Source organism: Artibeus jamaicensis, unplaced genomic scaffold, assembly GCF_021234435.1.
Source record: "Artibeus jamaicensis isolate MK-2021 breed Jamaican fruit bat unplaced genomic scaffold, CSHL_Jam_final scaffold_3151, whole genome shotgun sequence".
In the NCBI taxonomy this organism is placed as follows: Eukaryota; Metazoa; Chordata; class Mammalia; order Chiroptera; family Phyllostomidae; genus Artibeus; species Artibeus jamaicensis.
Window position 1 is genome coordinate 2,876,048 of NW_026522037.1, and position 19,128 is coordinate 2,895,175.

Genomic DNA, 19,128 nt, shown 5'->3' on the forward strand with positions numbered 1-19,128 from the left:
AATGAACCGGGGCTGGTGGCTGCTGGGGATGGGCGGAGCCATGGTCCCTGGAGCAGGTCCGGTTGAGTAAAGCTTAAGGGCAAATGACAGGATCTAGGACGTATTTGGAAACACCAGGGGCCGTCCCCCACGAGAGAGTGACCTGGATGTGGGGGGCGGGGCGGGGGAGTAGGCAGGAGAAGCTGTGGTCAGGAAGGGCGTGCTGACTTCTTTCATCCTTTCCAGCCTCCAGCTGGCAACTCTTGGCATCAGGCAGTTTCTTGTTACCTTGTTACCTCTCTCCTCACCTTTCTTCCAGGAAATTCTGAACGGGGCTCTAAACCCGTCTTTTGGATTCTTTTCCTCCCGCAGGGTTCAAACGGCCCATGTTGCTCCTGTCCTTGCCAGTCTCTCACAAGCCCGTCTTTGAGGCCATGTTTTTTGTTTTGGGTTCTCCACTCGTGGCCACCATGTAGAAATGCCTAAACCAGAACGTATAAACCCAGGGTGGAGAAGGCCACACCCAGATATGGGTAGTGGTGTACATGTCTCCCCAGCAGCTCAAGCTGGATAATGTCCACACATTTCCACAACCACATCTCTGAGGAACGTGTGATTGCTAGAGATTATAGGTCCAGCAGGCTGTGAACAGGTGTGACCCCGCAGCCCAGGTACCCCGTATGGCGTTTTCCTGCAAATGAGAAACACATGGTAGATCCGACTCTGTGCCTGGGAGCACGGGTCGGCAAGCTGGGCACTAGCTAGATTTTCTCTCTAACATGCCTTATACTGGTTAGCCATTTGCTGCATAATGCCACGTAACAAACTTTCCCAAAACTCTGTTGCTTAAAATGGCAGCCACCGACTGCTCATGAGTCTGTGGGTCCCCGGGCAGTTTTGTTCTGAGCTGGGCTCAGTGGACTCACTTGAGCACCTTTGGCCCCCTGTGAGTCAGCTAGGCTGCCGCGCTCACCACACAGGCCTCTCCCCCGAGTCAGGCCGGGGTGGCTGGGATGGTTTCACGTGGCCTCCCAGCCTCCGGCCCAATTCCAGGATGGTTCGCAGCAAGGGCGCGGAAGAGCCCTTGTGGCCTGAGCGCAGAATTGGCGCACCATCCCTTCCATCCCAGTCTATTGTCAGAGCAAGTGACAAAACCAGCCTGGGATCCAGGGGAAGGGAAATACACTCCGCTCTTGATGAGAGATGCTGTAAAATCACATTGCAGAGGATTCGGGGGTGGGTGAGAATCGGGGCTGTTTTTGCAATCAGTATACCACTTTGCCCCCTTGGCCAGGCACCTGGTACAGATCCCAGTCTCCTTAAATGCCTCCGTGTCCCTGGTCCTGCCTGGACCTAGCACAGCTCTGGCTACCTATCCTCATGTTTCCTCCAGGTGGCATGCTTCTCGCTGTCTCCTACCTGGTCACCCATGAGTGAGCTGACACCTCTCTAGATACACTCAGTCCAGTGGGCAGCCCTGGTCTGTGCCTGGTGAGAAACCAGTGGCCCTTCCGCTGGGGACACTCCCTGGTTTCCCTCAGGAAAATTATCCCTCCCCTATTTCCATGCCCTGGAGTGGTACCTACTGGATAAGGATGGTCTTGTGATTCTGGCTGGGTGGCTCAGGGTCACTGCAAGAGTCAAGTTAGAACTATTTGGAAAGGAAGGCTTCCTCTCTTTTGGATGAATTGCTGGGCGTATAGAGTGTAGAATGCTGGCAGGAGCTGCCCAGACCACCCCCTAGAGTGTGCCTGCCTGGGTGTAAAGCTAATACAGAAGGGCAGAACCGAGATTGCTCCATACACCCCTTTGTCCCTGGATCCAACCTTGCCTGAAGCAGGTTTCTGGACTTGTCAGTTTCCAAGTCAGTTTTAAAATTTTATTATTATTATTTTTGGCTTTGGCTGGTTTGAATGGGTTTCTGTCTCTTGTAACACTAAGAGGGTTGAGTAACACACCCATCAACAGATGATTATAGATGTTCAGTCTTTTAACATTCTCAGTGAACTCTCTTCATTCATAAATGCATTCGCCAATACCTTTTGACTGCCTCCTCTGTGCCAGGAATAATGCTGGGTGCAAACATCTTACAGGTCAGCCTCTCTGAGTCTGGTTTCCTAGGAGGTTGTATGTCATGGGTTTCACAGCCGAGTCGGTGCAAAGCCCTGAATGTGAGTGAGTATATGCATCACACCCTGCACCACCTCCTAGCTGTCTCCCAGGAATGCTAACACAATGCCATAGCCTAGTTACACACCGCCTTCCCCGGTAACATCAGTCAATGGTTGCTAGGTAGTGTGCTCAAGGTTTTCACACATTTCATTTCATTGTACTTCCACAATACGACCCCCTGGGTTTTGTTATCTCCTTTTTACAAATAAAAAGTCTGAAATTCAGGAAGGTTATGTGACTTGCAGGAACAAAAACTTGGGTCTGTCTACACCCAAAGCCTATCCTCTGAGCGGAAATATCTTCTTTGTTTTGTTTAACATCGTTTCCATGCGTTTTAAATTTTAATATTACTATTCCAAGGGCCGCAGATGCTAGTGACTTCAACAGAAAGCCCTCACTTCCTTTCTTACCACTTCCTGTTCCTGCTCAGAACACCATAACAAAATACCACAGACTGAGTGGCTTAAAACACAGGGATCTATGTTCTCGTTGTTCCTGGAGGCTGGAAGTCCAAGATGAAGGTAGGGGCAGGCTTGGTTTTTCCTGAGGCTGCTTTCCATGGCTTGTGGATGGCATCCAATCCTATTGGATTAGGGCTTCACCCATATCATCTCACTTGACCTTAATTACTGCCTTAAAGGCCCCATCTCCAAATGCAGTCACATTCTGAGGTATTGGGGGTTAGGACTTCAACATTGGGGAGGGGATCCAGTTCGGCCCATCACACTTCCTTATCAAGGTGCCAGGGGTACAAACAGTCCCAGTTTGAAGGAGGCCTCAGTTCAGAGATCACTGGGTTGAGCTGATGCGAGAAAGGGTTCCATCAAGCAGGATTTTCTCGCCTTACCCTTCTGCACATATCTCTATGCATCTGCTCTCACCGTCATCCCATGCTGTCCAGGCCTTCCCGTTCACTCCAGTTCACAGCATTCCTGCTTCCCCAAGCTCCCAGGCATCTCCATGGGCCAGTGACCACAACTCTCCCCATGGACTCTGCCCTGTCCCCCACAAACATCCCTCCTGCCACTGCAGCCCTCTGAGAACAGTTTAGACCTCAGTGGCCAGTGCCCTTTAGAGCCAAATGTTTCAGGCTGTTGTCCACACCGGCTGCTCTGCATCCTCACCATCCAATCACCTCTCAGCATATGGCAGGGCCTGGCTTTGCCTCTCGTCGCCCCCTGAAGCTGATATGGCCTCCGATAGGAAGCTACAAGAAGGATCTGTTGTCCTTATCTTAACTGACCTTCATTAAAGCAGCTCTGGGCACTGTTTACCCTCCCTTGGCAAATTCTCACACACCCAGGTTCTGGTTACCAGGTGTCTACTCACCGATAACCCTGTCATCCAGCAACTTGATTTCCCATGGGCCCAGCTGTTTCTAGACTTTGCACACCGCAAGTGCCCAATAATTGCCCACTAAGTCAAACCAAATAACATCAAGGTAGAGGGCTACCAAGTCGCTCTAGAGAATTACCATCTCCTTTCTATGAAACAGTTTGGTCACCTGTATCCAGACCCTTAAAACCAGGAGTACAAAGTAAAAATCTACAGGGGCCAGATGAACAATGCAAATATATGATGTGGGGGAGGCAAGGAAACAGTGACACAAGGACAAGGCTGTCAGGTAACTGACACTGGGGGAACACGGGAAAGACATTAGGGAGGGCTGGAGGGTGGATGCAATCTGCAGGGGGAGCCTCTGATCCCTCCAGCCGTGGACTTCCACATAGCTCGGGATGCAGCTTGATCTTCAGACCTTCTCAAAGGAAGCCGGATATCCAGAGTTTTACTTATTTTTTAGAGAGAGGGGGAGAGAGAGAGAAAGAGTGAGAGAAACATTGATCAGTTCCTCTCGCAGACCCCTAACAGTGTGGGGTGGGTGGGACCTGGCCTGCCACCCAGGCTTGTGTCCTGACCAGGAATAGAACTGGCGACCTTTCGGTTCGAGAGATGACGCCTATCCCACTGAGCCACACCAGCCAGGGCCAGATTTTTATTTTAAATATTTTCTTTATTTATTTTTCGAGAGAGGGGAAGGGAAGGAGAAAGAGTGGGAGAGAAACATCAATGTGTGGTTGCCTCTCATGCATCCCCTGCCGGGAACTGGCCTGCAACCCAGGCATGTGCCCTGACTGGGAATCGAACCGCGATACTCTGGTTCGCAGGCCCGTGCTCAATCCACTGAGCTACGCCAGCCAGGGCCAAGATTTTTATTTTAAATGTCCCGATGAAATGTTGGCAACCAATTCAAAACTTAAAACGAGGCGCTCAATTATGAACCAAAGAAAACATTTGTGCGAGCCAGGTGGAGCCCAGCTTGTTTGTGACCCCTGAAATAAAACATTTGCATCATTTAATGCATTCGTTCTGCCCTGGGGTAGAAGGGACCCCCTAAAAAGGGACCCGATGCAAATACGTTAGCAAGGGAGCTGTGCTGGGGGGCCACTTGGCGGTTCTGGATGGCAGGATGCTGATGACTTACTTCGAAGATGCCTTTTGTTTTAGGAAAACCACAAAGGGCTGAATGGGCCCTTTAGTCACAGGAAGGCAGGAACCACCCAGTTTTCTGTGGGGAACCTGTGAAGTCACCTGAAACCAAGTGTTATTCCTCCGAACTAGGGGTTCAGGATTACGTGCGTCAGCGTCGTTCCATTGGGAATTTCCTGGGATTTACTCCTTCATCCCACAGAATTGTTCACTCTCCCACCTAATTTTGCACACTTTCTCAAAGGGAATCGCCAGCATGATAAAATCTTCAGACCCCCTCGTAAGCCGCATCCTCCCGGACACCCCCAATACCGATCTTATCCTGAAAGATGCCATCACAGATTATTTTTTATTTGTCTCTTACATTTTTTCATAAGTAAGCCCGTAGAGCTTTTAAGATTAATGGGAGGGAAAATATCGCTCACAAGGGAGTGTTATTTCAAAAATTAAAGGAAATCGCTGGCACTCGAGGAGAAGCCGGAAGCTTCCCGCAGGGGGAAGTTGGAGGAGAGTCGGGGTCCTTCGGAGGAAGCCCGGGAAAAAGTGCTCCTTGCTCTGCCAGCGTTGGGGCGCGCCCCCTTTAAGGGGCGGGGGCGGGGCGGGGCCTGGCGGAGGCTAGCTTTCCCAGGCTGCCCCGCGCGCGCGCCGGCAGTTTGGCCACGTCCCTGGCCACGTCGCGCCCGCTCTCGCCATCTTCGTCGCTTCCTTTTAGTGGTCGTCGCCTAAGCCTAAGCCGCCGAGCCCCGGGGCAGCCGCGCCGACCGCCGCCGCCATGAACATCTTCCGGCTGACCGGGGACCTGTCCCACCTGGCGGCCATCGTCATCCTGCTGCTGAAAATCTGGAAGACGCGCTCCTGCGCCGGTGAGCAGCGGGCGAGGGCCGGGTCGCAGACCCGGTTGTCCGGAGGACCCGCCGACCTCGGCCGGCCAGCCGCCAGCAGGCCTGCACTTTCCAACACGCCCCCCGGCGGCTTGGCGGGCGGCGGGACCCAGGGGGCCTGCGACCCCTCCGGGTGGGCTATCAGGCCGGGGCGAGATGTCGTGGTCCTGGGCCCACTCCACACTTGGTCCGCTCCAGAAGTTGAGCTGTCGGGGTGCAGAAGGCGCCAACCCCACAACAGGGAGCCCTGTTCTGCCTGAAAAGTTTGGATGATGGGACGGGATGGGGGCTCAGACAGGCGTGCCCGCGGTCCTTGGCTTTAATGGGCGTCTCCCCTCGGGCCTGAGCGAGGGCCTGGGCCGGGGCCTGGTTGAGGGTCGGGAGGTGCGAGGACCCTGCGAATCAATGGAACGGGCGGGAGGAGGATGCGACGAACCGCGGACGCCTCTGCCTGACGTGGCAGGCCAGCGCGAGTGCGGTAGGTGGGGCGGGGATGTGGAGAGGTCACTTCGCTCCGAACCCTACCCATTTGAGGACTGCCTTTAGGTTAGGGTATCAAGTCAGGCCTGTCCTTAGAGTTCTGCGGGCTTTACCCCCAGTTCTCTGGTCCAGGATCACTCCTGCTATGGGGGATAGTGTGGGGAGGTCTCTGAAGAACTTCTTGGGAACGGTTAATGCAGTTCTGTGAAACCCACTAGTTTGTCAAGCTGCAAGTGCCTCCATCTAATAACGGGTTTTCTGAAACCTGCCGCGCCTGCAGAACCCCGCGGAGGTCTCCTGTGGTCTCCTGTAATTCCTCACTCCACGTCACCAGTGAGTTGGCGACTCCCTCCCAGGAGTACACATTTCTTGCCCGCAGTGCTGGGAGGCAGTGAGACAAGTCTTGCTGCTGTGAAGTTTTACATTTTATTAACACTAAAACTTTCAGAATGGCGACTTTTTGGTTCGCTGGCCAGCGCTCAGTCCAGTGAGCCATACCAGCCAGGGCTTCAGAATGGCAACTTTTAAAAAATGCTTCCTTAAACTTATTTTTGGTGCCATGGCCAGAGTGAAATAACTTTTGATGAATTTGAGAACTTGGTTTTTGCGGAGGCAGTAAAAGATGGAGTCCTAAAGGACCTGAGTGACAGAGATTCCATTTACCTGATTGATTTCTAAAAATTCCCATGTCTAAAGTAACACCACATCTTTGATCGCCACCTTCAGGCCTCACCTCTCTCCCTGGAACATAGCTGAGCTCCAGGAAGTAAGCAAAAACAAAAAAGACCTTTGAGCAATCAAAATGGATGTTACAAAGTCCAGGGACTGAACCAGTGTGTCAGGCTTGAAAGTGATCTCTCAATTTGTATGTAGTTCAGGGTCATTCAGTTGTATGATTTCCAGTGACAGCAAAGTAATCACAGCGGTTGTGGTAGCTGACATTTAAGTGCTTGCTGTATACTAGGTCGTGAACTAAGTGTCTTATATGGCTCATTCCGTGTAGTCCTTAGAATGACCTTATGAAGGGGGCGCCATGGTTCCCATTCTGTGGATGAGGGAACCGAGTCTACAGAGGGTGAGAAAACCATGGGAGAGCCAGGATCCAAATAGGCAATCAGTGACTTGCAGTTAAGGGTTTTGAAGAAATATCTCTCTATTTTGTCCTAAGTAACTTCAGTTTAAACATTTGATGCCAGACCAGTTGTTCAGGTCCTTTTTGTTAGATGTTTTTCTTCCCTGGAGCTTTATTGAGATATAATTGACATGCACCATTGTATTTGTTTTATGTGTACAGCTGTAATGACTTGATATGTGTATATTTTGCAAAATAATTATCACAATAAGTTTAGTGAACATCTGTCACCTCAGGTAGGTAGATTTTTTTCCCTTGGGATGACAACTTTTAAGATCTGCTGTCTTGGTGACTTTCAAATATGCAGAATCACTAAGTGCTGTCACGGCATGTCCCTGGGCCTTCCTTACTTTATAGTCAGGAATTCGTACCTTTAGGGCACCATCACCCATGTTGTCCCCCTCAACAAGAAAGGTTACTTTTAATCTTTATTTTTGCTCCAACATTTTCAGATACGTCTCTTCATCTTCTTTCACGTGTTTCTCGGAACCCCACTGCTGCCAGGCTGTGTGGGTGGAGCGCAATGTCTCCTCGGCATGCATCTGAACTAAGGAGGGTGTCGGGGAGAAGTTGGTGCAACCCCAGACAGAAAATTTCTTTTAAAAAAAATTTTTAAATTTTAATCTTTGTTGCATTTTTTTTACCCATTACCATTTAGTCTTATCCCCCTCCCCCCGCAATCACCACACTGTTGTCCCTGAGTCCTTTTCCCCTTTTAGTTTGTTTGTTTTTTTAATAGTGTTTTCATTTGGGAGATTGAGGAGCATTTAGGAAAATATAAAACACCAAAGGAATTAGAAAGGTAAATCAGTGAATTAAGCTTGTGTGTGTTTGCCAAGTATTCCTAGAGTTAGTCCATAGTTGCAGGGTGTTGTGAAACTGTTCTCACTGTCAGACTTAGGGGCATTTTAGTTCATGCATTAGGTATTTCAGGGCCTGAAAATCAGAATCACCAAGGTTATTTATTCAGAATTAAATGCTAAATTTGTCTAGCTGATTTGTTTTTCCATCCTCAGTGATAAAAGTTGATTAGAGACTTTCGAAAGAGTCAGAATTTGATATGAGTTTCTCAAATAACTGGAACAGGAGACATGGATATCCAGGTCGTGTTTCTCACTCTGAAAATACCCGTGTTGGGGTTCACGGTGGGGATCTGGCACCTGTTCTGGACACACCTGCAGCTATAGAACCGCGGAGCTTTTACCTTGCAGGTAAGGGTTGAGGCAGGCTGGTGAGGAAGCTGGAGCTCGCTTTTCTGACAGGCTCGTTCAAGAAGGGCTGCTTGACGAGACCAGTTGGAAAGTGGGGGCAGAGGATCTGGTCTCAGTCTAGCTCCATCTGAATTGGCATTGTCCTGTGTCCATGCCTGCCATTGTCATCACAGAGGGGTGCCCGAGTGAAATGTGAGTTTCTCATATTCCCAAACAATCATTGCAACTGGATCCACAGGGTGCTCACGTTATCACTTCATCCCTGTCCCACACACTGAACTGCGGAGCCTCAGAAGAACAAGGCTGGGTCTGTAGATGAAGGAGTTCTGGCCGCGTTTTCCGTAGGCTGAGAGTTAGTTACTAATAGTGCTGTGTCTGTTACACTGAAATTGCTAGCGGAATCCTCCCTCTTCAAGTCCTCCATCTCTCCTCCCTCTGTGTTGCTTAGATTGTTGCTGTGTAGGTTGTAGACTTTTCATCCTACCACATATGCCAGGATCGCGCTGCGTTCCTGTGTTTCTCGTAATTGCATGGTTTATTGCTGAAGTAAATGGAAAACACCCAGTCTTTTGTTGTCATTGAGTACTTCCGGAAGCTTTCGCATCACATTCCCAGCCCCCCTCTTTGTAGCAGCTGTCACCTCTGGTTTCTGAGTGCCAGCCTCTCGAGTATTTGTTGCTTTCAGACATTTATTGACCACCCACTATGTGCAAGGCACTGGGGACACAATTCAGAGCAGCAGCTTGTAGGTATCAGTTTCTGCTCTCAAGAAAGCTGTGATTTGGTTGAGATAGTAAGATATATATATATATGTATATATGAAGATTTTAAAAATAGGACATTAAACTACATAAGCAGTCAGCTCTATGAATGTGAAGTGGCAGGAAGGACCCCAGACAGTCCTCCTGCTGTCCCACCAGCGGCGTGTGAGACCTCTCCGAGCAAAGGTTTACACCTGCGCTGCCGGACATGGACGCTGGCCTGAGTGTGCTTTCCTGCTGCTGGATGGGCGAGGCAGCCAAGGTGGTAGTCTCCCCAGATTAACTTACTTAGAATATCATCAAAGTTAAAAAACAATGAACTGAGGGAAACAATCAGCAGTGTAGTTAAGTGACAAAGTGTTCATACCCATAGTAAGATAGTTGTACAAATTGAAAAAAAAAACACCACCTAGAAAAATGGACAGAGTTGGCAGTTCACAGAAGAATGACAGAAAGCCAGCTGAGCATGAAAGAATGTCCGGCCTCACTGGCAGTTAGGAGCCTGGGCAGGAAGACGGCAGTGCCCTGGGCGCCCGATGTCAGCGGGGTGTGAAATGAAGGGTATTCGCAGCTGGTGTCGGTGGGTATGGGAGTTGCACAGCCTTTCCAGGGGAAGTCTGACAGTGTGCCACACTCACAGTTACATACATCTCGTCCCAGCGGTCTAGGGAATCTGGAGCGGAAATTGTAATGCGTGTGAAGAAACCACGATGAGTTATAAAGATGCTTATTGTATCTGCTAAGTACAAAACACTGTATATACAAAGATGTTCGTGCAACGTTAACAACAAATGGGGCGCAACCGAAATGTCTCTTACTGGAGTGGCTGCACGAACGTTGGTGCGTTCACGGTCTGGAGCACTGCACAGTTGTGGAAAAGGAGGAGCTAGGGAGGGGGCTTCAGAAAGGCCTGGAAGTTCGCACTCAAAATGCAGGTGGGAGGGGTGTTAAAAAGGTCTGTTTGCCTGTTGTTCCATGTATTTTAGCCCAGTTGGAATTTTTAATAAAATAGCATGGAATACTCCAGAGTGAGCATTCTTGAGAGCTGATAGTCTTCACATGCTCTGGTCTCAAAACAAGAAGTTGATTCTAGGAGTCCTCCTGCTTCCTAGCAGGTGCTCCTCCAGGAAGGAGACTCTCGCCCCTGCCCCTCCGTCTTCAGCTGGGACTCCTGCCTTCCCGCGAAGACAGAGCAGCTTTTCTGTTTTTTCTGGCTTATCAGGGTCCCAGGCCCGGAATAAGAAGGTGGCTGTGTGAGTGCCCTTGGATGCCCCCATGGCAGTTCCTGAGTGGATTCTGCCCCATGGGACACACTCCAGGACACACGCTGCCTGTCCCTGTCCTCTGCCCATGCTCTCTCTGATCAGGGGGCTCTCCCACCGTCTGCTGGCGGTAAATTAGGGCAAAGCCCGGAGCACATTACCTATTGGCAGTCACAGAGACACAGTGTGACTTAGGAACTCTTTGGAAGTATTACCCCAAAATACCACAAAAGGAGAAATTACCCCACGACATGAAAGTAAGATGAATTGCATTTTCCTTTGTCCATTTGTTCATTCATTCGGCAGACACTTCCTTAGCCTGCTGTGTGTCAGGCCCAGTGCTCAGCACAGGTACATCTGGTGGAATACGGCAGGTCCCGGCCTTCAGAGATCTCCGTGTCTAGTGGGGGTGGAGGTCAGCAGCTCACTCACCCCTGTGTCCTAGCAGCCTCCACAGCAGCTGGCGTGGAGCAGTTCCCATTACAGAATAAACAGCGGTGAGGGTGGGTCTTCAGAGGTGACTTCCCAGAGGAAGTGATGTGTGAGTTGGGTGGCAGAGGGGAGTGGCAAAGGTGCCCTGGTAGTCCTTGGGGTGTAGTATGGGAATGCAGAAAATGAGGACAGGGTGTCAAACCTGCCTAGCTGTCAGAGTTCCATTGGAATGGACCCTTTGCACAAAATTTGCCCGTATGTACCCTGTGCGTTTTTTTAGTTAAAATATTGGAAAGAACCAAATAGGCAATTAACTGAAAATTCTCTCTCAAGGCTCCAGCAAACATCACATGTGAACCATGGGCCCCCTGTTCTCCCGCGTCCCATCCTGTCTCTCGTTTTCCGTGTCCACTGCAGCCTCCTTGGTTCTCCTTTGGAACGGGGGTCCTTGGTAGGAAAGTAAAAATCTTCATTTCTGCAGGAAAAAATAGCAGCTTACTGTCCGTATCCCCACCCTTAGCCCTTGAGGTCGGTTACTGTGGATGGGTCCAGGTTCAGTTTCTACTCAGGTGTTTTTATGAGCAGGCTAGAACTGCAAGTAATCAAACACAGGAAGTAACATCCTTAGATCCAGGCAATTAGTTTCAACAAGCTGCAAAATTGTTCTGTAAAGTACTGTTATTTAAAACGTGGTTTTGGGGTTACAATGACATAGCTGCTGAAAACACGCTTAAATAGGTCTGATGGTGTGAGGTTCCCAGTGTAGATGAGGGTGGGCAGCTTCTGACCTCTGGGGACGCCCGGGTGCCTTAGTGCGTTCGCTCGGCCTCCAGCAGCTGGAGCCCTGAGTGCTTGGCCTTCGTCATGAATATTTGGCCCGAGGTAGGTGTGGGAAAGGCCCAGTGCGCACCGTGTGACCTAGACGGCCCCCACCGAGTCCAGATGTGCGGCCGTGGTGCTCCGGAGGTGGGTCGGTGGGTGGGTGGTGGAGGTGGGGACAGGTTCGGGGGACAGGAAAAAGCCTGCTGCTTCTGAAGACTGGCTGTGCAGGGGCAAGGCTGGTTGTGCATTGAATCTTAAGAGGTGGAATTTTTAAACATCGTCACATGCCCAAGTGTATACTGCCGTCACAGAAAGTCATGTTGGAGGTCGTACGGGGGGCTGGTGCTCAGCCCTTCCTGAGCAGTGTCCCCAACTCAGCCATCAGAGTCCTGCACCATCGTCGGAAGGTCTGTCACCACCAGTTATTGTTTCCTGATGGAAAGAAAGGTGTCCCTATGGTGACAGACAGGTGACAACACTAACTAATAGCAGAATTTCTGACCTGAAGTGACATAACTGAGAAATGAATCTTGTTTTGAGCAATATACAGCCTGGTATGGGCTCTGGCGTAGTTAAGTCACTGGGCAGTAGTCACCCCGTCACACCAAGGCAAAAGTCGACAGAGCCTCCCAGGGGAGCAGGTGCGAGGGTGTTAAGGGAAAGAAAAACGGACACTCCTGTGCAGAGTCAGCCCCGCCGTCAGCCTGTGTCCCTGGCGGGCACCGCCCTCCCCACCACAGCGCCTGCGCAGTGTTCTGGGATCAGAGCTCCTCAGGCCTTTCTGATTCTTTCCTCTGTGTCCTTAGGTATTTCCGGGAAAAGCCAGCTCCTCTTTGCACTGGTCTTCACAACTCGTTACCTGGATCTTTTTACTTCATTTATTTCCTTATACAACACATCTATGAAGGTAGGTATGGCATCCAGTGGAATATATTTCACTCATAAATCACAGACTTGTGGAAATTTACCATTGAGTATATTTATTCCATTTCAGAGCGTTATCTTTTTAATTAAATGCTTTGCACTTAGAAATGTTTTAACCTTAAGCTCCTTGATTGTGATAAACTTCTAATGCCCTTGATAACCCTGTAAGAAAGAGAGGTAACTGTGAGTTTTCAAGCAGTGGGAAATCACTGACCTCCCGGTTCAGGACAAGGAGCAAAAGCCAGGTCCCTCGCTCCACGCCTCGTTTTGCTGCTGAGGTGCTGTGTTCGGGTCCGCTCCTTCCCTCCCACCCGGTCCACGTTCCTTGAGCTTCTACTGTGTGTGCCGCCTTTATTCCTCTTGCCAAGCTTCTACAACATCTGTACCATAATTTACCGAACCCGTGTCTTAAACCTTTAATTTGTCCTCAGCATCAGATCCATGGTGCCTAGCCCACATTAAAACTGACGTGTAACTATTCAAATACAGAATGTCCACGCACACCCAACATCCCGTGTAGCACTTGGTGGGACACGCCCCACACTCGGAGAAGCCTCAGTTCCGTCACAGGCATTGAAGGCTCACAGGGCGGGCACTTCCCTGGCGCCCAAGGAGAGAGCAAGCAGAGGTCCCGGTCTGGTCGGGGAGCGCAGTCATCCCAGGGCCAGACGACTGGCTGCGGTTTGGGGCGGGCGCTGTGAGGGAAGAGTGTGTCTCCGGGATGTTTAAAGGAGCCTGGTTCTTGCTTTCGTTCACTCTCCAAACACCCAGTGGGTACATGTGTGTAGAGCGCGGTCGTGAGCACTTGGTTATTGGCACAACCAAGGAAGTGATGTTTACACCGAAGCCCCCTGGTGTGGCATTTCAGACAGCTCCCCAACACGCAGTGCCCAAAAGCATCTTCATACGCCCGGGTCAAATCAGACAGCAGTGTTTGAGTCTGCTGCCTTTACTGAGAAGCAAATCTGAGCTGCCTGTGATCATTCCAGCCTTCATTACTGAGTGATGGGAGCCCAGTCATCAGGAAGTTGGCTTAAAAATGCCTGTGTCCCTGCTTGTCCAGGCAAGTTGAAACCCTAGGTATTAGAAGGGCGTGAGAAAGGAGCCCTGTCCCTCCCCGTCAGGTGGCACACCTGAAAAGTCAAGGGTGTGAGTCAAGTTTTATGTGCTCCACTCTTTACTGTCAACGCCGAGCCCTGGTGAGAGCAGAAGGGGGTTCTGTCCCCTGTGGCTGCTGAGGCCTCGTGGACATGGTCTGGGCAGGCCATGGGCTGGGTGTTGGGGAGGGAACCCCGGCTGCCATGTGCCTTGGCCACCGTGGGGGACTCTGTACATTGGTTTTGTCTGTTATTTTACTCGTGTGCGCATGTACACGTGTTTGTGTGTGGAGAGAACTCTGACAGTATCAGATATTACTCTTGATTTTTTTGGTTGTTCTTTGGTGTATGGATGGGTATGGCCAACAGTTTTTATACCTTTTGACTATTTGCAGATATAACTCATGAAGTGCTAGGGACAGTGTGGTGTCTATGTTTGTGTTGAAATGTGTGAGGGCTTAATGACTGCTTCATTGCCCCAGGTCATTCGCTCACACGCTGCCCAACTGAGTGTTGTGAGGCGCTTTTCCTAGGAAGTCGCACCAGCAGGGCGGCTGGCGTCCCGGTTGTCTGGGTCCCCAGGCCAACCTGCTCCTGGGCTCCTGGGCCTCCGGCTCTGCAGTCCGGGAGTCGATGCAGCTTCCAAAGGTCAGACTCTTCCTCGGGGTCAGATGAATCGATGGCGAGGGCCTCTCGAGTGGGCAGGACATGTTAGGTCACGGCGCCCTGCTAGCCTGAGCCGCTCAGCTGTGTGGCTGAAGTCGCTCCTGTCGTGGGCAGCAGCGTTTTACAGACTGTCCCTTACTTTCGGGTTTGCTCTTATTAAATTACTAGACAGAGTGTCATAGCAGCTGCTGAATGTTCAGTGTTAAAGCAGCGTGATTTAAGTAAAGACATTACTGTACAGTTTGACACGAGTTACATTATTTTATCTTAGCCCCGAGAAGTGCCATGGTGCTGGAAGGGAGGACATTGGCTTTGGACTACATCGAACTTTGGAGTCTTTTTTTTACCTTAAGCGGCATTCTAAAAATTTAAAGTGGGATTAAAAATACATTCTTTGGCAGTTTCTTATAAACTTAAACTTACATTTAAGATACGACCTGAGACTCTACTCCTAGGTAGTCATACCCAAGAGAAATGAGAAGCCACACAAAAGCCTGCACACAATGCTTGGAGCAGCCTCGGTCTGCCCGGTACGCGGGCGAGCAGACTGGTGTCCGCACGGTAGGTGCGGCTGGTCCTGCTCACACGTCAGCCACGTGGCGGGATCTCGGGCGCAGGTGGCCGACTGAAGGAAGCTGGCTGCTCGGTCCACAAACTGTGTGACTCTGCTTGTGCAGCGTTCTAGAGACCGAGTCACAGCTGCGGAGACCGGGGACAGGCCGGGGGGGCATGACCCCAGAGGGGCAGCAGGAGCGGTTCTTCTTCGTGTGAGAGTGCTGAGGCGCGTGTTCATTGTGGTGGTGGTCATGTGGCTCCCAGAGGGAATGTTACTGTGTTTAAATTTTTAAATTAAAAAAGGTATATGGACACTGCAGAAAGCCAGGCGAGTTGGAAGCATTGTGAGGTGTTGATGGCCTGGTGGTTTTCTCTCGCTTGTAGCTTATCTACATCGCCTGCTCCTACGCCACAGTGTACCTGATCTACATGAAGTTCAAAGCGACGTACGACGGCAACCACGACACCTTCCGAGTGGAGTTTCTGGTGGTCCCTGTGGGAGGCCTCTCGTTCCTCGTCAATCACGACTTCTCTCCTCTTGAGGTTCGTAAAGCAGCTTTTTAGTGGGTCCTTCCTGTTCTCCGGGAAGCTGGGCCTGTTTGCAGGCAACTTGGGGTTGCTCTGTTTCGGTTTTTGTTTCGTTTTTAGTGGGTGAGCTGCTGGTGCAGCACAGACTGGTTTAAAGAAACCGGGGGCGGGAGTCACGCCCACCAGTGTTCTGGTGTCTGACGACAGGCCATTGCCTGACTCCTCTGCACTACCAGCCTGGCTTCTGTGGCCCCAGATGTGGGCCTGGCCTGTCTGAGGGTTTGATGAGCGTGATCTCCCCAGCTCTGTCTCCCCTTGAGGGACAGGTGTCGCACATTGATGCTGTGCTTGTGACCCCCCTGAGCCACCCCGCTGCCACACTTCTTTGCTGTAGGAAACGTGGTCTGCGTGGTACCCAGCACCGTGCAGGCCTCGGCCGCTTGTCGGTGCCAGCCCCGCCCTCCACACCCTGCGGCTCATTGCCCGCGCTGCTCTTCGTCCTCTGGGGGGGCTCTGAGTGCCTGGGCCTTTACAGCGCTCCAGGGGCCACCTGCAAGCCCTCCTGTGTCAGTGTGAATAGAGGACCTTGTCGGGCAGAGTGTGCGTAGTTACAGCTCTGGTTTCTTATAACCTTGCATTTAACTGCATGGAAAAAGCCTAAAGAGTAAGACAAATAGACGATTTGGAGAGTCCGGAAAGGAGAGCAGCTGGTGGGGGAATTAGCTGTGAGGGCGGGGGAGGGGCCTGGCTGTCCGAGTGGTCGCCCTGGCAGAAAGCAGTGCCGACTCGCGTCCCTGATCCACACTGGGACACACATAGATCCCAGAGGTTTGTGCGGGGAGGAGGGTGGTGTTGGAGAGACATGGTAATGAACTTTCAGAGAGGTGGAGATGCCCAGGTGACCCGGCTTGTCACTGGGAATGTGATGCAGCTGCAGTGTCTGTGACTCGTGCAGGCGTTCAGCTCCTCCATCCTGGGCTCAGCTGCTGCCCCAGGGTGGGGCAGGGGTGTTTCCTGTGACCCGCGTGGGCCCTGGGAGCTGACGGAAGCCCGTGCTTCCCCTGCAGATTCTGTGGACCTTCTCTATCTACCTGGAGTCGGTGGCCATCCTGCCGCAGCTCTTCATGATCAGCAAGACCGGGGAGGCGGAGACCATCACCACACACTACCTGTTCTTCCTGGGCCTCTACCGCGCGCTCTATCTCGTCAACTGGATCTGGCGCTTCTACTTTGAGGGCTTCTTTGACCTCATTGCGGTGGTGGCTGGCGTGGTGCAGACCATCCTGTACTGCGACTTCTTCTACTTATACATCACGAAAGGTACGTGGCTGCCCGGCCGGCCTTGTTCCCGTGCTCCGGGCTGGCTCTCGCTTCACGCAGCAGAACCGGTTGCAGGAAAACATCTCAGCAGCCATCCAGTTCAGTTCCGGGTCAGGTTCTTCATCTTCTTTGGCTGTGACTGTATTGTCTTTTGCAATGGCATATTTTCATTGCAGAAAAATTCAGGACAGACAGTCACCTAAAACCTTGCCACTCAGAGACCATTGTTACTGTTTCTGTGAATGTGACTCCAGGTCTCTGCAGACATAGGCAGACACATGATCAGCTGCTCCTTTCCCACCGACGGCTTTTCATGTCAGTCACTGGAAACCTCCGTGGTTTTCAGAAACCACAGTGTTTCATTACGTGTATCCCCACAATACTCCCGTCCACCTGTGCACGTTCAGGCCGTGACCACTGTCCTGCTGCACGGAAATCCAGGGCTTCCATCGGCGTCCTTGTATTGCACGTGTTCACGTCGATGTGAGCATGGAACATGTGAGCTCCGCAGAGCCCCGGCGCCAGCTGTGGGCCTTGCATGGGCATAAGTGTGTGTTTGTGCGTGTGCACTCAGATTTCTGTCCCCGTCCTCGGGCTCAGGAGCCCCTGCACCACAGCTGTGGGCCGCAGGCGAGGAACTGTTGTTATTACAGCAAAGTTCCTGCCAGTGGACTTTATGGTTCCAGGGCATATGTGTCTGAACTCTCTTCTAATATTCAGATTGTATAGCCCTCTGTACGTAGAGACAGTCCATTTTACTGTGTATTGATTAGGGAAGAAAGTCATGATAACAGAAAGCTGCTACAATTTAGCAATAATTTCAGTCACATTTGTATTTCTATTGACACCCAAATCCAGTGACTGTTGGTTGCCAGAAGCTTGTTTCCTTGCCCCCACCCTGTGTTGTGCTGAGTGTGACAGACCTCGGGGGTGGGGGGAAGGGGCTGCAGCTTGTCTGTGCGGTGACCTCTTGCTTTCTCTCCGGTCCCAGTACTCAAGGGGAAGAAGCTCAGTCTGCCAGCGTAAGTGCCAAAGCCCGTCCCCGGCATCTGTCCCCCAGGGTGCTCGGACAGACTTCTTTCCACAGTGAAGGCACGAGATGCTCCACCCGGAAAACCAGAAACTCAGCCCTTTTGTTGCAGCCGGTCGGCGGCGGCTCTGCGAGGACCCGAGGAGAACCAGAGGTTTCTGTTTAATGCATCTTGCCTTATCTTTTTTTATTACTATGTACAAAGATTTTTTTACACAAAGAAACTTAATGCTGTATTAATAAATTCAGTGTGTAGCTTCAATTGGGGTAGTTCCAAAAGTGATGATTTTGTGAGAAATTGTGTAAACTTTTTTTTTTTAAATTCTTTGAATTGTTGAAATGTCTGTGATGAAATTGTACTCCTTCACAGTTGGTAGATTATATGTTTGCCCATCTATCAAACTTGCATTCCACTCTATTTATTTTTAGCCAAAAGATGTTTCATATTTGTTTGACATCTGAAACACTACGGTCAGTTCGGTGTATCTGTTCAAATTTCTTCCCCTCAGATATGGAAGTCTCTCCCTTGGACATCACAACACTACGTTTAAGGCTGGTAAGGGTGACATGCAAGTACTATGGTTTTCGCTACCAAAAATTTTAAGATTCTGAGTGTGGACAGAGTCTCATTTAAGAGTCACCAAAGGTGCCCACCGGCGCGCCTGCCCGCCCTGCTACAAGCATCCCTTTGACACTGCCCCAGGGGCGTCAGAGGGCTCGGTTGGGGGGCAGGGGTTCTGGCTGTTTGCCGTGAAGGTGTGGGATACGGGGACGTTAATGATGATTTTGGATCCGGGACTCGACTCCTCTGAGGACTAGGACACAAGTACTTAGCCGTCGTCACTTTGGCTTACAGTTCTCCAAGACGACACAGCCATGCCCGGCTCAGATTCAAACAGTTTTTCAAAGTACTCTTGGGACAGAAATGATTTATATATTTTTAAATTGGCAGAACGAATTACCATTCCTCACATTCTTACTTTTGTTTTTTGTTTTTTGTTTTGTTTTTACTGAGCTCTTGCATGATTTATCTTGTGTTACCACCCTAATAAACGTTTTATTAAACATAAACTAAATGGTCTCTTTTTCATGAATTAGGCTTTCGGAACATCCTATGGCAGGATGATCTTTTTGTTTGTTTTTCATTCGGCAACCAAAGCTCTATATGGGGCTGAAAACAATTGTTGTCTGTGTTTTATGGGAAAATTGGAATTTTTCCTTCTGATTTGCCATGAGGTTGATTTGCTACATTTTTTTGATTTATGCAAAAGCACGTGAATGCACTGTGACTGTCGAAGTGTTGAATACCATCAGTGCTCCCTACCAGAGGGGGGTGTAGCAGGCTCACCTGCTGCGTTGAAACGGAGCTGGCTGGGCTTTGTTTTTCTC

The 19,128-nt window shown here is 50.6% G+C and overlaps 1 protein-coding gene across 1 annotated transcript; it reads left to right on the top strand.

The window, feature by feature from the left end:
- Window positions 1-5,283: 5,283 nt before the first annotated feature.
- Window positions 5,284-18,809, top strand: KDELR2 (KDEL endoplasmic reticulum protein retention receptor 2). Its single transcript, XM_037134831.2, has 5 exons — window positions 5,284-5,501; window positions 12,426-12,526; window positions 15,246-15,404; window positions 16,457-16,709; window positions 17,701-18,809. Exons 1-5 carry the CDS (start codon window positions 5,411-5,413, stop codon window positions 17,733-17,735), a joined length of 639 nt encoding a protein of 212 aa, XP_036990726.1. The 5' UTR covers window positions 5,284-5,410; the 3' UTR covers window positions 17,736-18,809.
- Window positions 18,810-19,128: the final 319 nt, after the last annotated feature.